Source organism: Otolemur garnettii, unplaced genomic scaffold (genome assembly GCF_000181295.1).
Source record: "Otolemur garnettii isolate 467f Iridium unplaced genomic scaffold, OtoGar3 scaffold00089, whole genome shotgun sequence".
NCBI classification, from domain to species: Eukaryota; Metazoa; Chordata; class Mammalia; order Primates; family Galagidae; genus Otolemur; species Otolemur garnettii.
In genome coordinates, this window is record NW_003852484.1 from 5902277 (window position 1) to 5930222 (window position 27946).

General features: G+C 44.2%; 1 protein-coding gene across 2 annotated transcripts; it reads left to right on the plus strand.

Moving 5' to 3' along the window:
• Nucleotides 1–6499: 6499 nt before the first annotated feature.
• Nucleotides 6500–25562, plus strand: POPDC2 (popeye domain containing 2). Of its 2 annotated transcripts, XM_003795092.2 has the most exons (4): nucleotides 6500–6990; nucleotides 12351–12459; nucleotides 19893–20301; nucleotides 25477–25562. In XM_003795092.2, the coding sequence occupies exons 1-4, from the start codon at nucleotides 6500–6502 to the stop codon at nucleotides 25560–25562; spliced, it is 1095 nt and encodes a 364-aa protein (XP_003795140.1). The 2 variants fall into 2 exon arrangements, with proteins under 2 accessions (XP_003795140.1, XP_012663873.1); XM_012808419.1 differs by lacking the exon at nucleotides 25477–25562 and having other exon boundaries at nucleotides 19893–20399.
• Nucleotides 25563–27946: the final 2384 nt, after the last annotated feature.

The following is a 27946-nucleotide window of genomic DNA, read 5'->3' on the forward strand; positions in this document are numbered from 1 at the left end:
AGGGGAAAGAGGAGAAGGGAGGGGGAATGGTAAGCTCCCAGCTACAATGGGAACAATGTAAGTGTATACAGTACACCCCCTGGGTGAAGGAGTCAACAACAACTTCAACCATACCTAAGAAATGTAAACAATGTAACATGATCATTTGTACCCTCATGTCAATCTGAAATTTAAAAAAAATTAAAAAACAACCATACAGTTTTCTAAAAGACATGATATTACATAAGTCCGAAGTTTTTGTTACTAAATTCAAAGTTTCACTGTCATACTGCTATAAAAATGTCTAAACACTCTATTTTTGCCTTTATCTCAGCGTGGACCAGTAATAAACAATTTGCACTCCAGGCTGGGTGTGTGACCGCACTTGAGTGGCACTACATAGCCAGCTGACTTTATGATCTGGCTCCAGCCCGCCTCTCCTGTCTCATGTCCTGCTACTCTTTCTGATTCACATACAAGATGTTCTGTCTTACCCAACTATGGCGTGTATTTTTGCTTTACTTCTGGCTTGACTTCACATTCTGCTTGCCCTGCCTGGAATGCCTTCTTCCAGCTGGGGAACACCTACTCATTTTCCTAGTCAAGCTTAAATGTTACCTTCATGTTTTCTCATGAATTTTGGTTAATTTAGTTAGGTTATTGCAGTATAAAGTCCTTATAGATTGAACACTTTGCTTCCCTGTCAGTGTCCTTCCTTTGAATTCTGGGTATGCTTTACCAGATTGCAATTCTTTTTCTGGGTCAGTCTCCCCTGCTAGACCAAAAGTTTCTTGAAGATGATAATTTTTTAATTTTTTTTTTTGAGACAGAGTCTCACTATGTTGCCCTCGGTAGAGTGCTGTGGCATCAAAGCGCACAACAACCTCAAACTCTTGGGCTTAAGCGATTCTCTTGCCTCATCCTCCCAAGTGGCTGGGGCTGCAGTGCCCGGCTATTTTTTTGTTGTAGTTGTCATTGTTGTTCTTAGCAGGCCTGGGCCCCGTTTAAACCCACCAGCCCCAGTGTATGTGGCCAGTGCCCTAACCACTAAGCTACAGGTGCCGAGCTGAAGATGATAATTGTTTCATTCATTTATAAATCCCCTGTTCCTGGAATACATAGTTTTTCCTGAATAAATGCTTATTGAATTGAATCAACTCACCAAATGATAAGCTTTCTGTTTCTTTCCAGATATTTTCTGTTGTGCTTTGGACTTCATATGTTTGTGGGTTTCCTTGAAAGAACACACCATTTTGACACACAATACATTTTTCTTCCTTTTTGGATCAAATCTGGATTTAAAAACCAGATACTGTATTCTGGTCTCAGGTCCTGACCTGTGGGTATCAGCATTACTGTCACTGTATGGCAAGTCAGGGGTTTGTGCATCTCTGATTCTCTTGCCATGTATATTGCCCATGCTGCAGTAAAGGAGCCTGTATCTGCATCCATATAAACTCCTCCAAGCACCTAGTAGGTTGGTGTAGCACAGAAGTATACAATTTACAGTCACATTGACTGGATTTTAGTCCTTTTAATCACATACCAGTGCTATGACCTTGGGCAAGTTCCTTGACCTCTCTGAGCCTGTTTCTTCTATTAAAAAAAAAAAAAAAAAAAGAATGAGTCCGGGGTGTGGTAGCTCATACCTATAATCCTAGCACTCTGGCAGGCTGAAGCAGGTGGATTCTTTGAGCTCAGGAGTTTGAGAACAGCCTGAACAAGAAGGAGACCCTGTCTCTAAAAACTAGCCAGGCGCTGTGGCAGGCACCTGTAGTACCAGCTACTTGGTGGCTAAGGCAAGAGGATTGCTTGAGCTCAGGACTTTGAGGTTGCTGTGAGCTATGACACTATGGCACACTACCAAGGGTGACAAAGTAAGACTCTGTCTCAAAGGAAAAAAAACTAAACTAAAATAAAGAAGGTATGAGATGACAAGGGAACAATAGCTGCTTGTTTAAGGTGACCAGATGTCCCGCTTTTGGCGGGACAGTTCCAATTTTTAATAATTTATCCTGCATCCCTTGGCATTTTTTAAAAGTCCTGATTTTTTTGTTTGTTTGTTTGTTTGTTTTCAGACAGAGTCTCAACCTATCCCCCTGGGTAGAGTGCTATAGCATCACAGCTCACAGCAACCTCCAACTCCCGGGCTCAAGTGAATCTCCTGCCTCAGCCTCCCAAGTAGCTGGGAGCACAGGTGACTGCCACAATGCTCGACTATTTTTTGGTTGCAGCCCTCATTGTTGTTTTTGGCAAGCCCGGGCTGGATTCAAACCTGCCACCTTAAGTGTATGTGGCTGGTGCCTTAGCCACTTGAGCCACAGGTGCCAAGCCAAAAGTCCCAATTTTTGGAAAGAATGCAGGACAAGCTAGGGAAGGGCAGGAGAACGGGAAGGGAATATACAGCTGCTGAAAAGGTTAATGTAACTTCATTTGGAAATGAAAAGGGTAATGTAAACTCCCTAACTGCCCTCCTGGGCAAGGTCGCCCAGGTGGAATGGGTATCAGAAGGAGACTGGCTCCCTCCCTCCCTTCTAGGCAAGGACAATTAGCTCAGAAGGAGCCAAACTGTCTGGGACAAGTAGGCCCCCAGAGGGTCCCTAACCATAAGTAGCTCAGCCAATAGCAGCCGGCCCGACAAAACACCCAATGAAATTCCTCTATGCTCTTTAAAAACCTCAGCTCACTTCACTAGGGGATTGCCCTTCCTCCAGCCACGCTGACGGGAAGAATGGCCCAGGCATATGCTTGTAAAATAAGCACTTTTTGTCTTTACATGTGTGTGGTGGTCTCTCAGTGGCAATTCTGGTTCCAACACTGCCATGTGGCTATTTCGCCAGGATATGAGTTTTATATTATTTTTGTTAATTTTATAATGTTAAACTTTAATAATAACAAATAATTGTTGAGAACTGATTATGGAGAAATGCTTATCAAAGTTTGCATTGTTGATCAGTTGTTAGAATTCAACCACCATTGTTTGGACTTAATGAACAATGGCATTTTTTGGCATTGGCAATGACAAAAACATTTTGTAACTATCTCAGACAATACACATCATACCGCGTACTAGTGCTAGTTAAACAAGTGATGTCAACAAATCAGCTATTCAGATAATTTAGGTAAGTAATTTATTTATTTATTTCATGAATTTAGCAGACAGTACTCATACTATTTATATTTCATAGTGGCAGCAAAAAGTCTAGCGCCAGCCTTGAAAGTCACACTTATGACTTACAAGGTATCATTATTAAAAAAATACATTGATAAGGAAAAGGTTAACTCTTGGGCATCAGCAAAAATCACAATAAAGAACAAATATTTAGAAATATTTCATGGCTCAGCACCTGTGGCTCAAGCGGCTAAGGCGCCAGCTAAGGTGGCAGGTTTGAATCCCCAGCCCGGGCCCGCCAAACAACAATGATGGCTGCAACCAAAAAATGGCCAGGCATTGTGGTGGGCGCCTGTGGTCCCAGCTACTTGGGAGGCTGAGGCAGGAGACCCGCTTGAGCCCAGGAATTGGAGGTTGCTGTGAGTGTGATGCCATGGCACTCTACCCAGGGGGATAGCTTGAGACTCCGTCTCAAAAAAAAAAAAAAAAAAAGAAATATTTCATCATTTTGAAACAAACCATGTTCCATACAATAATGCACTAAAAATTGTGAGATACGCGCTGTCCTTACCAAGAACTCATGCTGCAACTGAAAGCATTTTTTCTATGGTAAATAATGTGTGGACATCAGAAAAATCACAATTAAGTGTTGAGACTTTGAAAGCCATTTTATGTGTGAAATATATTTAACAAATTCTTGTGAAAAATTTCATGACCTTTTAAACAATGACAGCAATCTATTAAAAAAATTCACTGAAATGAGAAATATGCCAAAGAATAAAATAATACTATACATAATTTTTTTTTTTTTTTTTTTTTTGGCCAGGGCTGGGTTTAAACCCACCACCTTCAGCATATGGGGCCAGTGCCCTACTCCTTTGAGCTTCAGGCACCGCCCTATACATAATCTTTTTTAATGTATTATATTTGTAAATTGTACTTATGTTGCAATTAAAAAATATATGTTACAATACTATTTTTGCATTCTATGAAAATTTTTGTTGCCCCATATAGACCAAATTTTTAATTAAGGACACCCCCCACCTCCCCATCCCTCACCCCCACCCCCGTCAATGGTGGCAAGTTCACAGTATAATTAATGGGTCTGCCTGTCTCTTTAAGGGCTCAGGGCCAACAGTTTGGGCAGGCGGGCTAAGAAAGATGAGCTGCTTTGAAATTCTATCCCGAGCAGAGCCCTGGCTGATTCTCTGTTCCTGTGCTTCTGACCTCCCTGCTCACAGCTGGCAGCGACAGCTACTCTGGGAGCTCAGGGTCAGCATGACCATGGTGGAAGGATGAGCAGCTGCTTATTAAAGTCATTGGGCTGCTTGGGAGGCAGGCGAGTGACATAAAAGCAGTGTATGGAAATCCTCAAAACTCCACTGCTCAGATGACTTTACACTCCAAATCACTGCCCTGAGGGAGGCTCAGGGGTATTTCTTCTCCAGACATTCTAGCTCTTTGCTTTACCACTGATTTTTTTCCTCCCTCTTAGAAAGGAGGAAATAAGATACACATTTGTCACTCAGTTGATTTTAATTAAATTAAAAAACTGGCTTCTTTTAACATGCCATGCTTTTTCACACTTCTGTGCCCATACCTCTGCGGGTCTCACCCCTAAAAATGCTGCTTTTCCTCTGCCCACATGGTGAAATCAAGCCCTAAACCTCCAATCAGAGGCTAGCTCTTACATCACCCTCCCCAGTGCCACCTCCTTCCAGGCACCACCACTCTTTAAACTTAAGGTAGTTACTATACTTCACACGCTGAATGGTCATTGTTTTTTAAGGTCTCTTTTCTCCTGAAAGAGGGAGAGCTCTTAGGAATCCTTGATTACTAAGTGCTTGGCTCATAGTAGGCACTCAATAAATATTTGTTGAGTTGGAAACTTCTACTCAGCATATTTGACAATTTCTAATTTCTCAGGAATTCTTATTGAGAGTTAGGTTATAGCATTATAATAAAAATCTCTAAGAATTCATCACTTTACTAGTTCTAGGAGGTTACTGGCACCTCACTTGTAACTCAAGGGCAATAGGCATAATGCTAGTAAGTGCTAACCCAGCAGCAGCAAGGAAGAAGAATCAAAGCATCGTTTAGAAAACTAAGAATTATATTTCTTAGTTTAATGTTTGCATACTCCAGATTTACTTCTTGGCAACCCAGAGGAGATCCCTCGGTTCAACCAAAAATTCCTTGGAAGTTATCAGGCTTCATAGGAGGAATGTGGGAGTCATGGATCTAGTCCTGTATTTCTACTTCCTGTGCAAACCAGCTGGGACAGAGGATTAAGTTTGACAGACTTGGGTTCAAATCCTGACTCTGTCACTTTCTACCTTAAACTTGTCAGTTCTCCAAACCTCAGTTTCTCCCAGATATAGGAGGATAACATTTATTTTGAAGGGTTGTTGTGATGACTAATCCAGGTCTGGCACTTCATGGGTATTTAATAGGTGATAATTATAATTTGGAATACTGGGGTGGTGGGGTAAGGATTTGGTAGCATATTGCCATTTATTAACTGTTACCAGATCCAGATATATTCAAAGGGAAGTCAGCCTGGAATTCAAAAAAACTGCTTTTTATAGCTATTCTGTTAAATGGGTATAAAATAAATTCCTAATGATATTTGCAGTGTGACTTAATACAGGCTTTCGACGGGTTTTCCAGTTTTCACTGTTGGGATTTTTTCTGGTAATAGTCCCACATGTTGTCACTTTGATCTGTCCTCGTACTTCAGGAGCGTCTCCTCCCTGCTCACTCCTCCTCTGCTGTCCTTGCCTGCCTGTCATGCCCTGAAGTCTTATCTTGTCCCCTGGTAGGTATGTTAAGTGCTCTGCCTGCCTGCCTGTGTGCCTGGCCTGTTTCTTCTCACTGCCAGCACCTCTTAGATTCCATTCCAAACATGGTATCCATCTGGGGTCACCCTTTCTTCCGGTGCCAAGGGAGAACACATTCCAAATGGAACACAAGTGTTCCTCCCGTGCTGGGCTCTCCTCAGTCTGCCTGGGAAGAACGGAGAGCAGGATGTGGCCACTTCATCTCAGCGCTGCTCAAGTTTTCAGTCCCATAATCTGACCTCAGAACAATAGAGGTTTTCAGCTAAGAACCAAATTTGAAGACTGTCCTAAGAAACGTGGAGGAAGCTGGCCAGAGCTCTGCAGCGAGAGCCAGAGCCTTGCCAAAGGAAGAGAGAGAGAAAAGAAACGTTTTTGAACTCTCCATGAAGTGTACTATGTTGGGTTATTCATTCCCAAAGCCCCCAGAAGCATCCCTCCCAGGAAAAGTGGAGCTGGAAGTAAGAAGCCGGAGGTGAGAGGACACCCAGAAGGGCAGATTCATTCCTTTTCTACGTGTCCTATGTGGGGACAGTATTAGCACCCAGCAAGGCTTTGAGACGCCTCAAAGATGAGCGCCAACAGCAGCACAGCCGGCCGGCTCCTCTGGCAGGGGCCAGCATGCATTAGTTGGAAGTGGGATATGGAAGGGGCTTTCTACCACCTGGCCAACTGCATCTTGCTCCTGGGCTTCATGGGGGGCAGTGGGGTATATGGATGTTTCTACCTGTTTGGCTTCCTGGGCACAGGCTACCTGTGCTGTGTGCTGTGGGGCTGGTTCAATGCCTGTGGCCTGGACATTGTCATTTGGAGCGTCCTCCTGGCGGTGGCCTGCCTGTTGCAGCTGGCACACCTCGTCTACCGCCTTCGTGAGGACACCCTCACTGAAGAGTTCAACCTCCTGTACAAGACGCTGTGCCTGCCACTCCAGGTGCCCCTGCAGACATACAAGGACATTGTTCACTGCTGCGAGGAGCAGGTCCTGACTTTGGCCACTGAGCAGACCTATGCCGTGGAGGGTGAGACACCCATCAACCGCCTGTCCCTGCTACTCTCTGGCCGGTAAGCTACTCTGCCTGTTACCTGGAATTTCCATTCCCAGCCCACACGTCTCATTTCCGGATGTGTCCCTTTCCATTGTACATCCCCTTCCACTGACGGAAGGTTGTGGCAAGTCAAACCAAATAGATTTTTCTGAGAGTGGGTTTGCTTCCTTTTTCTTAGTATGTTCCAAGAGGAAACCAGATCACGGGGCATCTTCTCAGCTGGCAGCAATGATTGCATGTGCACTTGCTACTAAGGTGTGGGTTGAGTGTTTCTTGAACTCTGGCCTTACATGACCCCCTGCCCACACACATACAGTGTGTCATCCCTAAGGTAAAGCAGTATCTCCATAAAACTGAATGTTTCCATGAGATTAATTTGTTCCATATGCATTCAACATTCACTAAGCACCAACTGCACATGGGGTCTTAGCATCATAGCTCATGAAGAGTGTGTATCATCATAGCTCACAGCAACCTCAAACTCTTGGGCTCAAGCAATCCTCTTGCCTCAGCCTTCCAAGCAGCTGGGACTATAGGCACCCATCACTACACCCAGCTAGGTTTAGAGATGGGGTCTTATTCTTGTTCAGGCTGGCCTCGAACTCCTGAGCTCAGGCAATCCACCCACCTCGGCCTCCCAGAGTGCTAGGATTACAAACATGAGCCATTGTTTTGAATTTTAAACTGAGAAGTCCTGAGTTGAGTGAGCTGTGAGGGAGACATTTCTTTCATTTGTGAGTAAGCTGAGAGTGTAAACAGATGCAATTATTTGTAAACAACGGTGGGTGTAAATACAGATATATGACTATTGCCAAAATGTTTGCCACCTACAGTTTCATGCTTAAAATAAAGACAATGTAGGAAACTTGTTTATTTGTGAGATCCCTGGTGTTATTTGCCTCTCAGAGCTCCTCCGTTGAAAGGAGGGAATTGAGACCAGCAGAAGTTCCCCGTCCAGTGTATGGTGCTCATTTCCTGGAAGCGTGTTACAATTATTGTATGGTTTAGGGATCTAATATATGCAAAATTCACCACAAACTTATATAAGACCACTACCCTGGGAAGGGCAGGGGTGGGGGGCTTGCCCCTCAGTGTAACTTCTTTTCCTAGTATACAGAGCATCAAAAGCCTAAGCCAGAAATTAGATCATTTCGATTTTTTCTTCATGCTTTTTAAGTTTTGTATTGTGCTTGCTTCATCATCTTTCCTGTCTTAACTTTGCTAAGCTGCACACAGGGGAAGAAGAGGCTTCTAGTCTATGACTGGGCTTTAGTTTTAAAGGAGAATCACTATTACAGTGAGGTGATCAGACCCCTCAGAGTAGCAGACGAGAGCTCTGTGCCAGGGGTGGGGGGCTCTTATGTGGACCTTCCTGTCTCATGCACAGACCATTATCTGGAGCCCTCTGTTCCAACCCCAGAAAGCTATGTTGTTTTATTTTAATAAGGGCAATCAGTCCCTTTTAAGACTCAGAGTGATTTCTTCGAAGTCTATCACCCTCTTAAGCTGTGCTTACTGTTGGACAGTTTCTTACATATAATTCAAAACACAACCCCCTAAATGTACAGCCTCCTGAGCAGGTAACTGTCTAAGCTACAGGAGGACATTACCAGTCATCCAGGAGATCAAAAAGGAAGCAGAGACAAATGAGAAAGGGCACTGTTCAGGCAGGCTCGTTAGACTCTAACTCTCTTAAGGTGTTGTCCCTCCTGGGTGACTTGCCTGGGTAGCCAGATTCCTTGCCTAAGGAGATGATGGGAGGAGCCCATATATACAACAGCTTCATTCTCTCCTGTTGTCTTTTTCCATAGAGAAGCTTTTCATTGAGGTTTTGATCCCGTTTGTCCATTGGTTCATTCACTCCTTTGTTCATTTATTCCTTCCTTCCTTCTTCCTTTCTTCCACTCTCCTTTCCCCCTTCCACGAATATTTACTAAGAGCGCTAGGGACTAGGAATCCAGTGCGAAATATGAAGAACATTGAACTACACTCCTGGAGTTTGTAGTCTGTCAAGAAAGTCAGTAATTCCGCTGGGAGCAGTGGCTCACACCTGTAATCCCAGCCTTGGGAGGCCGAGGTGGGAGGATCACTTAAGCTCAGGAGTCTGAGACCAACCTTAGCAAGAATGACACCCTGGTCAGGCACAGTGGCTCATGCCTGTAATCCTAGCACTCTGGGAGGCCAAGGCATGTGGATTGCCTGAGCTCACATGTTCGAGACCAGCCTGAGCAAGACTGAGACTTGTCTCTAACAACAGCCGGACATGGTGGCAGGCATCTGTAGTCCCAGCTACTCGGGAGGCTGAGGCAAGAGAATCACTTGAGCCCAAGAGTTTGAGGTTGTTGTGAGCTATGACACCACGGCACTCTACCGAGGGTGACAAAGTGAGACTTGGTCTAAAAAAAAAAGTTAACGATTCATGTTTGCCATGGTGGTTCATAATGAATGTAGTATTCCCACAGAGAGGTGCAAAATGCAATGACAGCATGTAACTGGTGGGTCTGACACATCTGGGAAGGTCAAGGAAGACTTCCTGTTTAAGCTGAGACCTGAAGAGAAGAGGTCCAGCTAGAGCTAGAATATGTGAAGACCCTGATGTAGGAGAACACGGCGCTTCATTTTCTCTTGTATCCTTTCATTACTCAGGAAGTTCTGCCAGACTCTCTCCATATACTACTTGGTCTTATAGGAGCAAGGGCCTTTCTGCCATCAGAAGTTGTAGGCTGACTTCCTGTTTAGCTTGGTTTGAGCCCTACTTCTCCTCCTGTCTTCTGTATCTAGGTTGTCAGATTATGGTCAGTAGCTTATTAATTGGTGATGGCCTTTGGTAATTTGTGTACCCGCATTTATATGTGCATTTATGAAGAGCGAGACTTGGGAGCACTAATATCCCGTGGTCCAGACTTTAATCACATGGCCTCACAGGCAGCAAGGGAAGGAGGCAGATGTAGACCCAGCTGTGCAGCCACATGTCCAGTTAAAACTCTAGTTCCATGGAGGAAGAAAAAAGCAGATATTGGAGAACATGCTGCCACACTGGATTTATCGGATCTTAGTCTATTCCCATCCTCATCTGCTTCTCAATATCCTTTTCATGTTAAAAACTCAGCTCAAATATCATCTCTGAGATGTCTGCCACCCAAAGAAAACCCATCTCTCCCCTTCCACGATGCCCCTGTTCTATAATAGCACTTAGCACATTGACTTGCAGTCAGTTACTGAAGGGCTTGTGATTTCCACTAAATTGTAAAATCCTCAAAGACAAGGACCAGACTGTACCCATCTCTGCATGTTCAGACCTCCAGGAACACAGAAGGTGCTCAATGAATAGTTGTTCAGCCAATAAATCTCCAGAAGTAAGGGAAGCATAGCTCCATGCAAAGGGCCAAGTTGGACCTTGGAGATCCTTTCCATCATCCCCTTTGCCTGGTAGAGGCACTCCCTCTCCTGACAAAATTCACTTTAGAAAAGAGGTGGAAGGCTCGACGCCTGTGGCTCAAGTGGCTTAGGCGCCAGCCACATACACAAGGTGGTGGGTTCAAATCCAACCCAGGCCCACCAAACAACACTGACAGCTGCAACCAAAAAATAGCCGGGCGTTGTGGCGGGCGCCTGTGGTCCCAGCTACTTGGGAGGCGGAGGCAGGAGACTCGCTTGAGCCCAGGAGTTGGAGGTTGCTGTGAGCTGTGATGCCACGGCACTCTACCCAGGGGGACAGCTTAAGGCTTTGTCTAAAAAAAAAAAAGAAAAGAAAAGAAAAGAAGTGGAAGATGCTGCGTTTGGGGGGAAAACGATAAAGCCCTTCCTGGATTCTAATCTTTTTCCAGATGCAGCGTCATATCTGAAATACCCTCACTGTCCCTAGGCATAGTCAGTGCTGCGCCATCAATTCTAACAAGTTCTCACAGCTTGCAACCCCACCACCCCGCAGGGGGATTACATTTTATTTAATTTTTATAACAACCTGGATGGAACTGGAGACCATTCTTCTTTTAAGCGAAGTTTTGCAAGAATGGAAAATCAAACACTACATGTACTCACTATTAAATTGGAACTAATTGATCAATACCCATGCCCACATTTGGTAGTAGAACAGAAAGCAAGTGGGTGGGAGGGGACAGGAGGGGACGGGTAAAGTCACGCCAAACGTGCACAGTGCACACTATCCAGGAGAGGGGCATGATACAACATTGACTCAAACTGTACAAAAGCAATTCATGTGACCCAAACATTTGTACTCCCATAATATTCTAAAATTTTTAAAAATTAAAATGTAAATTTACTTATTTATTTATTTACTTTTGAGATAGAGCCTCAAGCTGTTGCCCTCCGTAGAGCGCTGTGGCATTACAACTCACAGCAACCTCAACCTCTTGGGCTTAAGCAATTCTCTGGCCTCAGCCTCCCAAGTAGCTGGGACTATAAGCACCTGCCGCAATGCCTGGCTATTTTTTTTGCTGCAGTTGTCATTGTTGTTTAGCAGGGCCAGACAGGTTCAAACCCGCCAGCCTCGGTGTATGTGGCCATCGCCTTACCCACTGAGCCACAGACATCGCCTCAAATGTAAATTTAAATAGCCTTATGTGGCTAGTGAACAGCAGAGCTCTAGAGCAGTGGTTTCTACCCTGACTGTATATCAGAATCACTTGGGAGATTTAAAAACTAATAATATCCAGATCCTACCTATAGACTCTTGTTTAATTATTCTGGGGTAGGGCCCAAGTCTAGGGGGGTGTGTGTGTGTGTGTTTAAGCCTCCCTGGGGCTTCTACTCAGAAGCCTGGAATTGAGAACCACTGGTAAGGAAAAGGAGGAGGAAATGACGGCTCAGGAAGTCTCCATGGGTTCACTTTCTAAACTGCTTCCAAGCAGTAATAAGGATACTCTTGCTTTGGGTTTTTCCATGCTTTAAGCAAGGTATTTCTTTCTTTCTTTCTTTCTTTCTTTTTTTTTTTTTTTTTTTGAGACAGAGTCTGACTATGTTGCTGTGAGCTGTGATGTCACAGCACTCTACTGAGGGCAACAAAGTGAGACTCTATCTCAAAAAACAAAACCCCAAAATACTCTTGGGCTCAAGTAATCCTCTTGCCTCAGCCTCCCAAGTAGTGGGGACTATAGGCAACTGCCACAATACCCAGATATTTTTTTAGAGATGAGGTCTTACTCTGCTCCAGCTGGTCTCGAACACCTGAGCTCAGGCAATCTACCCGCCTTGGCTTCCCAAGGTGTTAGAATTACAGGAGAGCCACCATGCCAGGCCCCTGGACAAGGTATTTCTGCTGGAAGATTCCTGTTAGTCAGCAACATGTAACTTCAGCGCAGGGCATTGGGGCAGCCATTTCCCTTTCCCACACGGTATCTTCTCTCCCTTTGCCAGGGTTCGTGTGAGCCAGGATGGGCAGTTTCTGCACTACATCTTTCCATACCAGTTCATGGACTCTCCCGAGTGGGAATCGCTGCACCCCTCTGAAGAGGGGGTGTTCCAGGTAACAGTGAGCCCCATGGCAGCAGTGCCTCACCCCACCCCACTGCAACCCCCCATGTCCATACCTCCATCTTTCCTCTCTCACGTCTGTCCTCCGCATGACTGCCAGTCTGATGCTAGAGGAGGGAGCCCTCCTCTTTGGCAAGAGTGCCCAGACCCTGGCACAGGGAGGGTATGATAAGGAGGTGCTGACCCCTGATAGATGGACCATACCTAGAACCTTCCCGAAGACCCTAGTGACCACCCAATAAAAACCCACACTCCTCAGTGGGTAACTTGAACCCTTCGGTGATCTCCAGCCCTTCCTTCCTCCTTCTCCTTTTTTGCCTATACTGGCTATGCTGGACTACTAGCACTTCCCGACACACACCACATGGTTTTGCAACTCTGTGCTTTGGTCCCTACTATCTGAAATGCATTTCCCTTCTAGCTGTGATCATGGCACCTCATTGCCTCTGGGAAGCTTGCCCAGCTCAACCTCACCAACTTCTACTCACTGCTTAGCATTCTTGCCTGTGTCTTTTCTGTTCCTTTTACTTATGTTGACTGGTGCACATACTGCTCTCTGTTCTAATGATCTGTTTTCCTTTCTCCATTCTGCACAGTGAATCGTGGAAGTAAAAATCTGGGCTTTTCCCTCTCTATCCCTAGGCTCCAAAGAACAGTACCTGGAACACAGTAGGTTCAATGCAGATTTGCTGAACTGGCTTGCCATTCGGCAGCTGGTGTCTCAGAGCACTTTATAGAGCATTCACATATGTGTCCAAGGTGGGAGCCTGGCTCCTTGGTCCTCACTCTCTTTCCTGCCAATGCTTCAGACTTTGATTACTTTCTTTGTAGTTCTCATTTATTGAACGGCTAGCATGTGGTAGGCCATTACATTATCATATTGCCTCACTGATTCTCACAACTCTATGGGTTGGATATTATTATTACCCCATTTAACAGATGAGGAAACTAAGGCTCCAAAACATCAAGTAATTTGCCTGAACTCTTCAGTTAAAAAGTGGAAAACTGGGCCTCGCCTGTGGCTCAGTGGATAGGGCACTGGCCCCATATACTAAGGGTGACAGGTTCAAACCCAGCCCCAGACAAACTGCAACAAGAACAAAAAATAGCCAGGCATTGTGGCAGGAGCCTGGCTACTCGGGAGTAGCTGAGGCAAAAGAATCGCCTAAGCCCAGGAGTTGGAGGTTGCCATGAGCTGTGTGACACCACGGCACTCTACCGAGGACGATTGACTCTGTCTCTACAAAAAAAAACAAGAAGAAAGAAAGTGGAAAACTGGGCTGGTGCGGTGGCTCACGCCTGTAATCCTAGCACTTTGGGAGGAAGAGCCAGACGAATCATCTGAGCTCAGGAGTTCAAGACCAGCCTGAGCAAAAGCAAGACCCTGTTTCTACTAAAAATAGGAAAAAAAAAAGATAGCCAGGGGATGGTACCTGAAGTCTCAACTACTCAGGAGGCTGAGGCAAGGGGACTGTACATACCCAGGATCTGTGGTTACTGTGAGCTCGGCTGATGCCACAGTACTCTACCCAGAGCAACAGAGTAAGACTCTGTCAAAAAAAAAAAAAAGAAAGAAAGAAAGTGGAAAACCAAGTTGCCTGGATCTACTATTTCTAGCCCTCTCTGTCTCTCTCTCTCTTTTTTTTTTTTTTAAACAAAATTTCACTCTATTGCCCAGGCTATAGTGCCATGGAGACAGCCTAGCTCATGGCAACCTCAAACTCCTGGGTTGAAATGATCCTCCTGTCTCAGCCTCCCAAGTATCTTGGACTAGAAACACCCACCACAACACCTGGCTAGTTGTTTTCTATTTTTAGTAGAGATGGGGTCTCAGTCTTGTTTAGGCTGATCTTGCACTCCTGAGCTCAAGCCATCCTCCAGCCTCAGCTTCCCAGAGTTCATGAGCCACCATGCCCAGCCTCTATTTCTCATTAAAATGGGAGGGCTACCAGGATAGTAGAGTTTACCTTCATACACACACACTCTCTCTCTCTCTCTCTGCATGTCTTTCTGTCTGTCTCTCCGTCTCTCTCACTCACCCTTTTAGGGACTCCCCATCCAGGTAGTCTCCTAGACCTGGGTTCTATGTGTCTCCTACTACTTCTGCCAGGGAGTCTCTTCAGCCAACATATGAGCCAATCCCAGAACGGATACATGCCAGGCAGTGCCACTTGGCTGCACCTCCTTCCGGCTGTGCCCTCCCACTGGCTGTGTGATGACAGAGCCTGAGAGGCAGTCCTGATCCTGCTAGTAGGGTCACCAGCTGCAGACCCCTCCAGACAATGTTCCTAAGCCAACCGACCATGCACACTCTCTAACTAGCCCAGAAATCTCCTTTAGGAACTCCCTCAGGCCCAGGAAGCCCTCCAGAAGGGCTGAGTCAGGTCCTGAGCCAGCTGGACCAGGGCTCTATTTCTGACACTGACATGGGGGAACAGGTGGTAAGTAAGCCGGGTGTCCTCCCTTAAGTTATGCTGAAAAGGAAGGGCTGTAACCCCAGATGGCCTCCCAGCCTGGAATGTAGGTTTGTTCATATTCCTCTCATTTATATTTTTAGTGTGCACCTCCTTTCAGAGCAATAAGATCCACACATTTGCTATTGGTGTGTAAAGTCTCATTTCCTCTTTGCAAATGTCAAGTGTTGTCCCGAGTTATAGTTCATCCTGTCCTTGCCTTTTGCAATTATATCCTCTTTGTTGACTGAGTTACCCAGAGTGACTGCCTAAATCATAATTCACATTATGCTTAACACAAACCAATCAAATCTCATCACATCTCTCAACAATTCAATTAAATCAGAATGTATTGACTGTTGAGCACTGTGACACTCACCTTAATTACCAAGAAGACAGCACAGGAGAAATCATCATTATGTCTCCAATTTTCATCCTGGATCTAAATGCTACTTACATAGCATTTAATCCGTCCAACCAAATTTTGAGGTATTGGAGAAAAACTAAGTACTTGATAAGACTTTATAACAGGGTTCGGCACCTGTGGCTCAAATGGCTAAGGTGCCAGCCACATTGAGGTGGCTGGGTTCAAATCCAACCTGGGCCCACCAAAACAACAATGACAGCTGCAACCAAAAAATAGCCAGGCATTGTGGCAGGTGCCTGTGGTCCCAGCTATTTGGGAGGCTGAGGCAGGAGACTTGCTTGAGCCCAGGAGTTGGAGGTTGCTGTGAGCTCTGATGCCACGGCACTCTACCCAGGAGGATAGCTTGAGGCTCTGTCTCAAAAAAAAAAAAAAGACTTTATAACAGATGTGCATATGTATGTGTGTGTATATGTGTGTGTGTGTGTGTGTATTTGAGCCAATCAAAAAGCAGATTCCCTGAGTATCTTTGGGGAAGGATTCTATACAGGCCACAAAATTGACATTAGGTTGTTTTGAAATATACAAGATTCGTAGTCTTCACTTGATCCATTCATTTCAGTAATATTTATGGAGCACTTATTACATACCAGGCATTCTTAAAGGTACTTGTAATGTATCAGTGAAAAGAGCAGATAAAGGTCCCTGTCCTCATGTAATTACAACCTGGTGCAGGAGATTGCACTAGGAGTTCATAGCATTATGCAGTATGTTAGAGGATAATAACTGCTAGTTAAAAAAACAACAACAGAAAGTAGCATAAAGGAGATATGGTTGCAATTTTAAATAGGGTGGTCATGAAAGTCCTTGTTGAGCAGGTGACATTTAAGCAAAATCCTAAGAGAAGCAACAGTATAAGCTTTGTGAATAGTAGGGGAAAGTTTATCAGACAAAGAGCCAGTGCAAAGGCCCTGAGGTGGGGTAGAGTGCTTGAGGTACAGAAAGGAGGACAGAGGGCCTGGAATAGAGAGGGGAATGGGAGAAACTAGCAGAACAGAAAGTTGGAGAGGTAAGTAGGGCCAGAGCATATGTTGTCTAGACAGAGCCAAAAGTATTTCCTTTTGGAAAATTTGGAAAGGATGGGTTGGTTGTAGAATGTGAGAGAAAGAAAGGATCGAGGAAGACTCTAAGGCTTTTGACCTAAGCAACTGGAAGGATGATGATGACATCAACTGGAATAAGTTGGGCTGCAGGTAGAGCTGGGGAATAGGAGTTCAGTTTGGGATATGTTAGGTCTGTGTCATCTATGGACATTCAAATGGAGATGCTGCATAGGCAGTTGGATATTTGAGGCTGGAATTCAGGATTAAGGTCTGGGTTTGGGACATAAATTTGAGAGTTGGTTGCATACAGATGATATTTAAAGGCATTGGATTGGAGAAGATCACTGATTGAGAGTAGACAGAGAAGGGCGTTCAAGAATGGAGCTCTGGCATACTGTAAAGAAGTAAGAAAGAGGAGCCAGCAAAGGAATCTGAAAAGGAACAATCAGGAGATCGCACCAGGAGTTCATAGCATCCTGGGAACCAAGTGAAGAAAGTATATCAAAGAAGAGGGTATAACTGATAGTGGAGGATGCCATGAAAACTGACTGCCAGGCTCAACAACTTAGAGGTCACTGGTGACCTTGAGAGGAGCAGTGTTTAGGGACTACCAGAGGCAAAGCCTTATAATAATCAGAAGAAAGGAATCAGAGATAGTTAAGTATAGACCTTTTGTGTGTGTGTGTAGCTTTGCTAAAAGGGAGAGCAAATTAATGGAGTGGCACCTGGCAAGGAAAGTGAGATGAAGAAAAAGAATTATTATTTTTAAATTTTATTCTATTTTAAGATGGAAGAATTTTTTTTTTTTTTTTTTGAGACAGACTCTCACTCATTTGCCCTGGGGTTGAGTGCGGTGGCGTCATAGCTCACTGCAACCTCAAACTCTTGGGCTCAAGTGATTCTCTTGCCTCAGCCTCCCAAGTAGCTGGGACTATAGGCATCCCAAACAATGCTTGGCTATGTTTTAGACATAGGAGTCTGGCTCTTGCTCAGGCTGGTCTTGAATTCCTGAGCTCAAGTAATCTGCCTGCCTTGGCCTCTCAGAGTGCTAGGAGTATAGGCATGAGCCATCGCACCTGGCAAGATGGAATAATTAACAGCATATTCATAAGAATGCCCACCAATTATGTTTGCCTTTAAGAACACTGTGGCTTGGTGTCTGTAGCTCAAGTGGCTAGGGTGCCAGCCACATACACCAGAGCTGGCAGGTTCGAATCCAGCCCAGGCCTACCAAAACAACAATGACAACTACACCCAAAAAATAGCTGGGCATTATGATGGGCATCTGTAGACCCAGTTACTTGACAGGCTGAGGCAAGAGAATCATTTAAGCCCAAGAGTTTGAGGTTGCTGTGAGCTGTGATGCCATGGGTCTACCTGAGGCAACAGCTTGAGACTCTGTCTCAAAAAAAAAAGAACATTGTATCTAGATCAGCCCTTGTTCGACATACCAGCCTCAAGTTTGGCACTCTAATTCCTTGTTTGGGAATTATTACTAAGTACATCTAAAGTACAGACTATGGCAGATTGTGACAGGTACATGCTGAACTATAATAATAGACAGATTGTATTATTTTCAGAATTCTTTCTCATGAGCAATATGCTTAGGTAAGTAAATTATCTGATGTCACACAGGTGCTAAAGAGGTAAAGCTGAAACTTAAAACCAGCTTCTGCCCTTGGTAATGTAATTTAGGGTCCTGATTGCAGAGTTAAAAGAGTAAGGGGGAAAAGCTGAGAGGAGGAAATGAATAAAGGAATTGGAGTGAGGAGGAAGGAAGAGGAGAGGAGGGTCGTGGGAGATCTGGTAGGTAATGCAGGAATTAAAAGTATTATATATAATCTCTAACAAAAACTGTTTGGAAACTCAACCCTGCCTATCATTTGACAATCCATATAAAGTCCTTAACACAAGGCCTGGCACACAGTCACCTCTCAATAAGTGTCAGCTGCTGTCATCATCCTCACCATCACCATTTCCATTGTCTCCATCCACAAATATATACCATGAGCCTTGCCAAGCCAAAATATTATTGTCAATCAGATTATAAAAAACTGTGTGACTCTGCACTCTTTTCTTGTACTGTCTTGAGCATGTTTCCATTTTAACCCTAGCTTTACCATTCATCATTAATTTAACAAGGATTTATTAAGCACCTACTGCATACAGGTACACATTATTATTTATTTCCTCTGCAAGTATAATTTAGTTTTGTATCTTGAACACATAGAGAGTGCTCAGAAATTCCTAGATAAATAGGGCTGGGTAGGGTGGTTCATGCCTGTAATCCTAGCATTCTGGCAGGCCAAGGCAGGAGGATTGCTTGAGCTCAGGAGTTCAAGACCAGCCTGAGTAAGAGTGAGACCTCCGTCTCTACTAAAAATAGAAAAGCCAGCCAGACATTGTGGCAGGTGCCTGTAGTCCCAGCTACTCGGGAGGCTGGGATAGGAAGATCACTTGACACCAGGAGTTTGAGGTTACTGTGAGCTAGATTGATGCCATGGCACTATAGCCTGGACAACAGGAAAAAAATTCCTAGATGAACAAGTGGAGCATAGGTATCCTTTGACTTTCTGCTCTTAAGAGTTTGTCTCCCTCTGTGCATTTTTCTGACTTCAGCCATCAGATCTTTTCTTGTAGTGGCTAAGAGCAACCTGTGGACCTGAATCCCAGTCAATGCTCGGCCCAAGTGTGCAGCTTGGCCTCCCTAACCAGAAGCTTTTTCTTTTTTTTTTTTATTTTTTTTTTATTTATTTTTTTATTTTTTGAGACAGAGCCTCAAGCTTTCCCCGTGGGTAGAGTGCCATGGCATTACAGCTCACAGCAACCTCCAACTCCTGGGCTCAAGCGAGTCTCTTGCCTCTGCCTCCCAAGTAGCTGGGACCACAGGCGCCCGCCACAACGCCTGGCTATTTTTTGGTTGCAGCCATCATTGTTGTTTGGCGGGTCCGGGCTGGGGATTCGAACCTGCCACCTTAGGTGTACGTGGCTGGCGCCTTAGCCTGTTGAGCTATAGGCGCCGAGCCACCAGAAGCTTTTTCTATAACGGAACTTCTTTCCAGCTCTTTTTGTGTCCCTACCCCCAATATATTATCCTTCTTCATTCTTAAGAAGAATAGTCATCAGCATTTCCCCCTTTCTTCAGAGCACCAGGAGGCCCCTTCTTTCTCTCTCAAAATCTGACTCAGAACCTTCTGCAGCCAGCAGTGGTGTCAGCCACGAAATCATAAAATTAGAGTTGAGGAAACGAGATGTGGAAACTGAGGCTCCAGGAAGTGACAGCTGAGTGAGTAAATGGCTGCTCCCAGGACTCCTGACATTTGATACCCTAGTATCAGGGCACACAAGTAAAAGTCATTCACTAGACAGGGCAAGGGCACAGATTGTTAGTCCCACATAGCTTCGATAAAAACGCAGTCATTTGCAGGTAATTTTGTTTCCCTGTGCTCAGCACAGACAGATTTTCTAGTTTAAACCTTGATTCTCTGCTCATGACTCCTCCCAGGTTACCCTGACTGCTGAGACCTCATGTAGTTACATTTCCTGGCCCCGGAAAAGTCTCCACCTTCTTCTGACCAAAGAGCGATACATCTCCTGCCTCTTCTCGGCTCTGCTGGGCTACGACATCTCAGAGAAGCTCTATACCCTCAATGACAAGCTCTTCGCTAAGTTTGGGCTGCGCTTTGACATCCGCCTCCCCAGCCTATACCGCATCCTGGGTCCCACTGCCTCAGATGTAGGACCTGAGTCAGAGAAGGATGACGAGGAAACCCATGAACCAGCCACAGGCCCTCCTCGGGCCAGCTCCACATCTGACCAGCAAACGCCACCCCGTTCTCCCCCTCCAGCAGCCACCAACCTTCCTGCACCTCCCTCCCGGGCCAGGATGTCCAGGCCCGACAGCGGCTTCCTGGGTGAGGACTCCACCAGTCTGGCGCTGGAGGATTTTGAGGAGGTGTCGGGATCAGAATCGTTTATGGATTATAGGAGTGATGGGGAGTACATGAGGTGAGGGGAGAACTAACACAGGCACAGTCACCAGCCCAGGATTCTGTGTAAGTACTCAGAAGGAAGCTGCCACACACTCCTGCCAGTAGCTCGCCTGGACTCAGCTTGTTAGGGCAAACGACTGTCCTAGGGAGCATTCCTCTGAGAGGACGCACAGAAAGTGGCATTAACACAACTCTGCAGTTAGCAACTCACTCTGGGTGCATGAAAGGCATGAAGAATTTGTAAAACTCATTGATTATTAACTATCGTTGCATTTTGGAAAGTGGGTTGATTGACATTTTGAGCAGGCAGGTCGGTGGCTGCTAAATGGTTTTGCAAGTTTACACTAATAGCTAAGGCCCCAACTGGAGCCAAAGAGGAATTTATTTGTGGCATGCCTTTTAAAGGAAAAAGAATGCTGGTGGGTTTTATTTCCTACTGATTGTCTTCTCAGCATAGAGTCAGTTCTAGAAAGCAATTATTATTTAGCCTGGCCTGGACAGGTATCTCTGTTCAAATAGCATATTTTAAAAAGGCTTGTGATTACAGGCTAATAGCTCTAGGAGGAAAATGTCCCCATCTTGCTTTTCTCTTGCCAGTTGGAGAATGTGTTTGTTAATGACTCCAGGTCTCTATCCAGAGAACTAGACACCACTCTGATTAAATATTACTGTGATCAGACACATAGATGGCAGCTTGGCTTTCCCCAGAAACCCTGCATGTGGGAGGTAGGATGGGTATGAATCTGCAGGGCCTGAAGTGGTGCAGGATTTCCCTTGCAGGAGTGTAGATGGAAAATGCCATACTCAGTAGTTCTGGGAAATGGCTTTCATGTTCCCCTGGCTGCTCTCAATGCTGTGACATTTTCCTCTGGAAGTTCACCCAGCCATGATGGAGGCCTGGCTTTTCCTGAGGAAAATCCCACCTCATTTGGAAGCCTTTCTAGGTAAGAGGGGCCCAAAGAAACACACCATTCCTTGGGAAGCACCAAAGAATTTCCTGAGAAGCTAACTCAGTGAGGAAGGCCTCCAGGGTGCCCAAAGTGAAGGAGTAGATGTTTGTGTATTTTGAAAAACAATTTATATAAATGAGGAACCGGGCAAGAGAAGTGAGTGATAAAGGGTTAGAGAAGTGGTCTTATAGAAAGGGATGTGTAATCTCCTATGGATCTAACCCCAAGACCCCTTTGTTGGCTTCCTCCATTTGCACCAGCCGCTCTCATGGCCCCTTTCCCGTCGTGCTGCTGTTGCCTTCCTGCTTGTTCATCGTCTCGTCTCCGCACTTGGGCTGTGGCCGTGGGCCCTGTCTCTGTGCGGCGTGCCCGCCCGCAGAGCACTCCTCAGCTCACAGCAGATCTGGTCTCTTGTGTTTTCTTTCTGGTTTCATTCTCTTTCCCAAGTTGCATTTGTCTCTTCTTTCTTCTCTCTTTCTGACTTCTGTTTGGCCCTTGGCTGTCTCCGTTTGCTGCTCTTCAGTGTCCCTTTTCTTCTTCACAGCATTGAGAGAGCAGCTGGGGGACCATGAAAGCAATTTCCCAGAACTACTGACTAGGGCATTTTCCTTAAACGCTCCTGCGAGGGAAATCCTGCATGCGCTTTAGGTCCTGCGGATTCTCAGTTCATTTCTCCCTCTCTGTCCCCTGCGTCTGTTTCTATATTATGTCCTCCCATTGCCTCCTTTTTCTTTTCCCCACTTTCCTCCTTTGCTGTATCTCTTCATCTTCAACCACGCTGTACCCTCATCTTATTAGCTTTTCATCCTAACTCTTCCAAGATCAGTATGTTCCCCCTCAGTGGAAGGTGTGAAAACTCTAGGAATGTTTTCCCAACATTAGGTGGCAGGCTGCTTGGTAAATAAGAGACCAGGAGTGGGAGCCCAGTGTCCTGGCCCCTATGTCTGGCTCTATTACTAATCAAATATGTAACTTTTTGCAAACCGTACAATGTCACTGACCTTGCTTTCTCCTTTTGAGTTTGTTGGACCAGCTGTCCCTAAAAGCCTTCTTGAACTGATGTGAGAAGGGAAAAGAGGAGTTTTTCAGGGGAGGAAAAGAGAAGCATTTAGTCAGCAGTGCAGTGGACACAGCTCCGGGACATCTCAGTGTTTTTAGCAAGAAATTTCTGCTGTTTTCACTATGATTTCTCTGGTGACTTGGCACTGTCCTCCCTCATGGACAAGCTGGTGGGTCCAACTTGACTAGAGGTTCACCCCCATTTGTGACTATAAAGAACCTGTCACCTACCATGTGATTACAGTGTGGACATTCTGTGCAAAAGGAGGTCACAGCTCAGCCTCCAAGTAATACCATCCAATGAAATGCCTCTTTCCAAACTCAGCCTTTCCTGAAACTCAAAATGAGAAAACTGCTAATATAACTCACATTCTAAAATACCAGCATTTATAAAGACAGTAGATTTTTAATGTTTGTTAAAGTCACAGAGAGAAAGAAACAATGTATTATTTATTTTTCAAACCATAGAATTTTCAGAACAACTTAAAAACATGAATGGACTGGCTAAATTTTGGATGGTTTCAATTTAGTTTGTGATAATGGAAAGATTCAATGTTAACACTTTTTTTGGAATAGTGTTTTTAGATATTTGGTTTAACTTATTTACCAACAAACTTGTAAGGTCATTACAGTGTGATGAATGACCATCTTCCCTTATGACTGGTGGCAATTTACTATCATTTCCTTCATATAGTAGCCCACAATTCATCATCTATTTCCTGGCTCTTTAGTTACTGAAATTTTAATCTCATTGCTCTTTATCACAGTACAGCGCTTACATAAGAGGCATGAAGTTGGCTGCACTCTGGATCATTAGGAATGACATAGCCTTGTCACACTGACACCAGAGCTTGTCTCTCTCACCAGTCCAATTTAAGACCAACTAAAAATAGAGCTCTTTCTGGAGCTCTTTTCTGAAGAGAGTACATTTTTTAGCCCAGTGGTGCCCAGAATTGAACTGAAAATGGGTGCTGCTGCTTTTAACAGACAAGGCAGTGCCTTGGGGTCCTGAATTCATGCTGGGTCTTCCCACCAGACCTCACATTATGTTGCCTTCACTAGAAATTTTCTATTTAATTCTATGAGCACTTTCCACAGTGTTCCATTCTGTGTCTTATGAACAGAAGATTCTCAGTGGATGAGGAGCTTGTCTTTTAGAAATGCATCTTTGAGGCGATCTATTGGGTTAAATCATGAGTCCATTATCACAGACTGAATTGAAAGCTATCTGAAATTTGGCCAATTTTAATTTTTTTTCCTCTTTGTTCTGAAAACTCTGTGATTTGGAAAGTACAAACTATATGTTGTTTCTTTTCTCTCTATTATTTAAATAAATGGATAATAAAGAGATTACAATATGGAGGCCACTTGTGGTCAGGGAAGAATCCCAGGACCAGGACACAGTACCAAGGGCCAGAGAGACAATTCAGCAAGCATTTACTGGCCATCTAGTCCATAGTTCGGCCACTGAGCTAGATAATCCCATGATAAATAGCTGAAAGAATCAAAGCTGTCTAATCTGCAAGAAAAGGGAAAATGTATTATCTTCAAATTTTAAAAAGAACAGGAATGAGAATTTGACTTAATTTGGTGTGGTTCTTGTGGGTCGAAATTGAATAAAGGCTAAAAGTTATAAAGTGAAGGGTTTCAGCTTCATACACATATTAATATTGGATTACTCATGGGGTCCTAAGTTCCTCATCATTGAAAGAATTCAAGCAGGGAGCAGAAGAAATCTCAGAAATTTTACAAGGTGATTTAGGCTCTGGGGAAAGTTTGCCCGGTATTATTCTTTTTAAGGTACCTTTTGACTCTGTGACTCTGTGTTTCTAAGATCTGGACTCTAGTACAGCCACTTAACTATCATTAAGAACAGGTTCCTCAGTCCAGGCTTGGTGGCTCACTCCTGGGACCCTAGCCCTCTGGAGAGCCAAGGTGGAAGATTGCTTGAGCTCAGGAGTTCAAGACCAGCCTGAGCAAGAACAAGGCCCCCTTCTTACTAAAAATAGAAAAATAAGCCAGGTATTGTGGCAAGTGCCTGTAGTCCTAGCTATTCAGGAGGTTGAGGCAGGAGAATTGCTTGAACCCAGGAGTTTGAGGTTGCTGTGAGCTAGGCTGAGGCCATGGTACTCTAGTCAAAATGACAGAGGGAGACTCTGTCTCAAAAAAACCTGATTCCTTATCTGCAGAACAGAACTGCTATGCCTCTGTCTACCTTACCAAGTTGTTGTGAGGAGTAATTGAAATAAAATTTGTAAAACACTAGTTAAATGTAACATGTTTAAAGGGTGTTATATGGACAGTCATTTAGCAATCTCTCCCACCCCCAAGACAGATGCTTTTTCCTTTTATTTCCCCGTCCCCCAGCCCGTCTCCCCTTACCTGTTCAGGAGGAGACAGTACAATGGCACCATAATCAGGCGCTTGCCCTCAAAAGTGGATATAGGTGCTTTGGTAGCTCTAAGTGCTGGTAAATAGCACTGTTCTCACAGAACCCTCGGAAAGATTCCTAGGGGCAGAACACGTGCTCTTGAAAGTGGCATGGCCAGAGGTGAGGGGTCTCTGGGTGATGGTGCGACCTCCACCTGCCGTGGGTTGTGTGTGTCAGGTAGGTTAGAGACACAGTTCCCTCGGCCCTCTGACCCCTGCTGTTCCCAGGTTATTCTTCTTGTTCTGTTTCTCAGGCCTCATTTTCCTTCCCATCATTTTGTAAAAATAAAAGTCAAGAGTCTCACAAAACTTGTTTTCAATATAGGGATTTGATTTTTTTTTTTTTTAAACTCTGCAGAGTTAGATAAGAAGTTTTCTAGATGGTTCACAGGAAGCAACACAAGCTGTCTTGGTCTCCACACCTACAAAGTCAAAGGACCGGACTAGATAACTTCAAAGCTGACTCACCCTAATAGTCTAGAATGAAATGATCCAAAGGGATGAAGGCGCCATTGCGCCAGCATTATACTGTACACAGTTAAACACTGGGAACTGCGGGGGAGGGGGAGGGGAGAGAAGATCTGAAAAGAACCTCGTGAAGTTAGGCGAGCTATCTGGAGCCATAGTGCTGAAATCCTCCCTCTTTTTCTTTCCACAGCTTCTAGAACTCCTCTCCAGAGCTACTCTCAAGTTACGTCCAGGGGACAGGCCCCTTTGGCTCCAGTCCATACTCCTGAACTTTAAGGGTCATTGGACTATCTTTCCCCTCTGGCCAGCACCACTCTCTTCCATGTTCACGGGACAGCCACAGACACCCCTCTTCTCACCCACTGGGAGGCTCACAGGCCAGCTGAGAGTGCACCCAGAAAGTGTCAGCACCGTAGCTACACCCAGGTGCCCAACTGACCTTGAGAAAGTCTCATTCAGAAACCTTCTGGGAGAAGGGACCCCAAAGTGCAAAAGTACAGATTCCATCCCTTACCAGCTACAGAATCTTGCGCGAGTTCCATAATCTCTCTGACCCTCATCTGTGAAGTGGGGATCATAAGACCCACCTCCCAGGGTTGTTGTGAGGATCAAACAAGTTTATTTAGGTAAAGCACCCTTGGGCATGGCGTGGCACCCGGTAAGCACTCAATAAATCACTCACTTACTTTTCCTATGTTGTTTCTTTACTTGTCCTTAAGGGTCAATGGAGTCAGCTCACCAAGAAATTTTTATTGATGGTTATTTTTTATTTTTCCATTGAGATTCAATTATAGAAGTAGAAATTTCAAAACCTAGTGTTCCCTAAGGCTTTTAAGTTCAACTTACAAATCTCTTATTCTGTTGACCCACCTAATATTATACAATAGTTTTGAAGGGATTTTTACAAAATTAGGTTTTCTTAAACATTTAAGAGTGGATTTATAAGTGTAATATATCCCATTTTCTTTTTTTCTTAAATATTTCAACACACACTTTAGTTCCTATGGCTATATTAATACCCATGTCTAAAACAATGATGTAAACTAGTTATAATAATTTATTTTGATTATAAATATGGGTCTTGACAGGGTTCAAGGGTTCAATTAGGCTGTTCTTGGGGTTTTTTATGCTGTTGCAGTCAGATAGCAACTGGGGCTAGAAACATCTCAGAGCCTTCTTTATTCACCTATCTGAGGCCTAGTCTGGGAAGATTCTAACAACTGAGGGCAGGAACAGCTAGAAATCTCTCTTTCTCAATAGTGTCTTCATTTTTGTTTCTGTGTGCTCTATTGTATGAATATATCACTATACTACTACTTATGGGCATTTGAATGGGCATAGTGTTGCTAGGGACATTCTTGTACATACCTTTGGGTATGTGTATATATACATTTCTTGGATATACACCTAGCAGTGCAATTATTCAGGCAATTGTTATATATATACACTCAGCTATAGTAATACTGCCAAAGAGTTTTCCTAAGTGATTGTACCAGTTTACATTCCTACTAGCAGTGCTTCTGATCCTCCCCAGTGGTTGGCATTTTTCCCCATTTTAGCCATTTGGGCCTCTGTGGCAGGATATCATTATGGTTTTAATTTTCATTTCCCTGATGAATAATAAGGTTGAGGACCTTTTCTTGTTTGGGGAGGGGAGAACATATGGTTAAGTTCTATTGTGAAGTATCTATTCTAGTTTTTTGTTCATTTTCTCTGTTTGTTTTTGCTTTTTCTTATTGACTGAAAGCAATTCTTAAACTATTCAGGTTATACACATACTTATATTCAAATATATCCTACTTTGCTTATCTTTTTTTTCCCCCTCTAAATGGTGCCTCTTGATGAACGTAAGTTCTTACTTTCAAGGTAGTAGTTAACAGTCTGTTGTACTATAATTAGTGCTTTCTATGTCATATTTAAGAAATCTTTTCCTCCCTTGAAGATATTCTCCTGTTTTACTGAGTTGCCTTCTAGATCAGTGATTCTCAACCTTCCTAATGCCTCCGAATGCTACAACCCTTTAATACAGTTCCTCATGTTGTGGTGATCCCCAACCATACAGTTATTTTTATTGCTACTTCATAACTGTAATTTTGCTACTGTTATGAGTTGTAACATAAATATCTGATATGCAAGACATATTTTCATTGTTACAAAGGGGTCACGACCCTCAGGTTGAGAACCACTGTTCTAGATGTTTTCTTGTTTTACATTTCACAGTTAGGCCTACAATCAACCTGGATTTGGTTTTTGTATATGATAGGAAGGGTCAAGATTTATTACTTTCTATGTGGATGTCCAACTGAGCGTTACTTATTAAGATGATTGTCCTACCCCCTCTAGTGTTCAGTGGCCCCCTTGTCATAAATCAAATGTTCCTATGCCTGTAGGTCTGTTGGGGGGATTTCTGCCCTGTTCTGTTGGTCTGTTTTTCCATCCAGTAATTTTGACAGTACCACCTAGTTGTGATTATTATAGCTTTATATTAAGTTTTGCTATTTTGTGCTTTTCAAATTTTGTTCTTCAAATCTTGGTTAATCTTGGCCTTTCTCTTTGTAGTTCCATAAAATTTTTACACAAATGAAATTTTTTTTTTTTTTTTTTTGAGATAGAGTCTCAAACTGTTGCCCTGGGTCTCACAGCAACCTCAAACTCTTGGG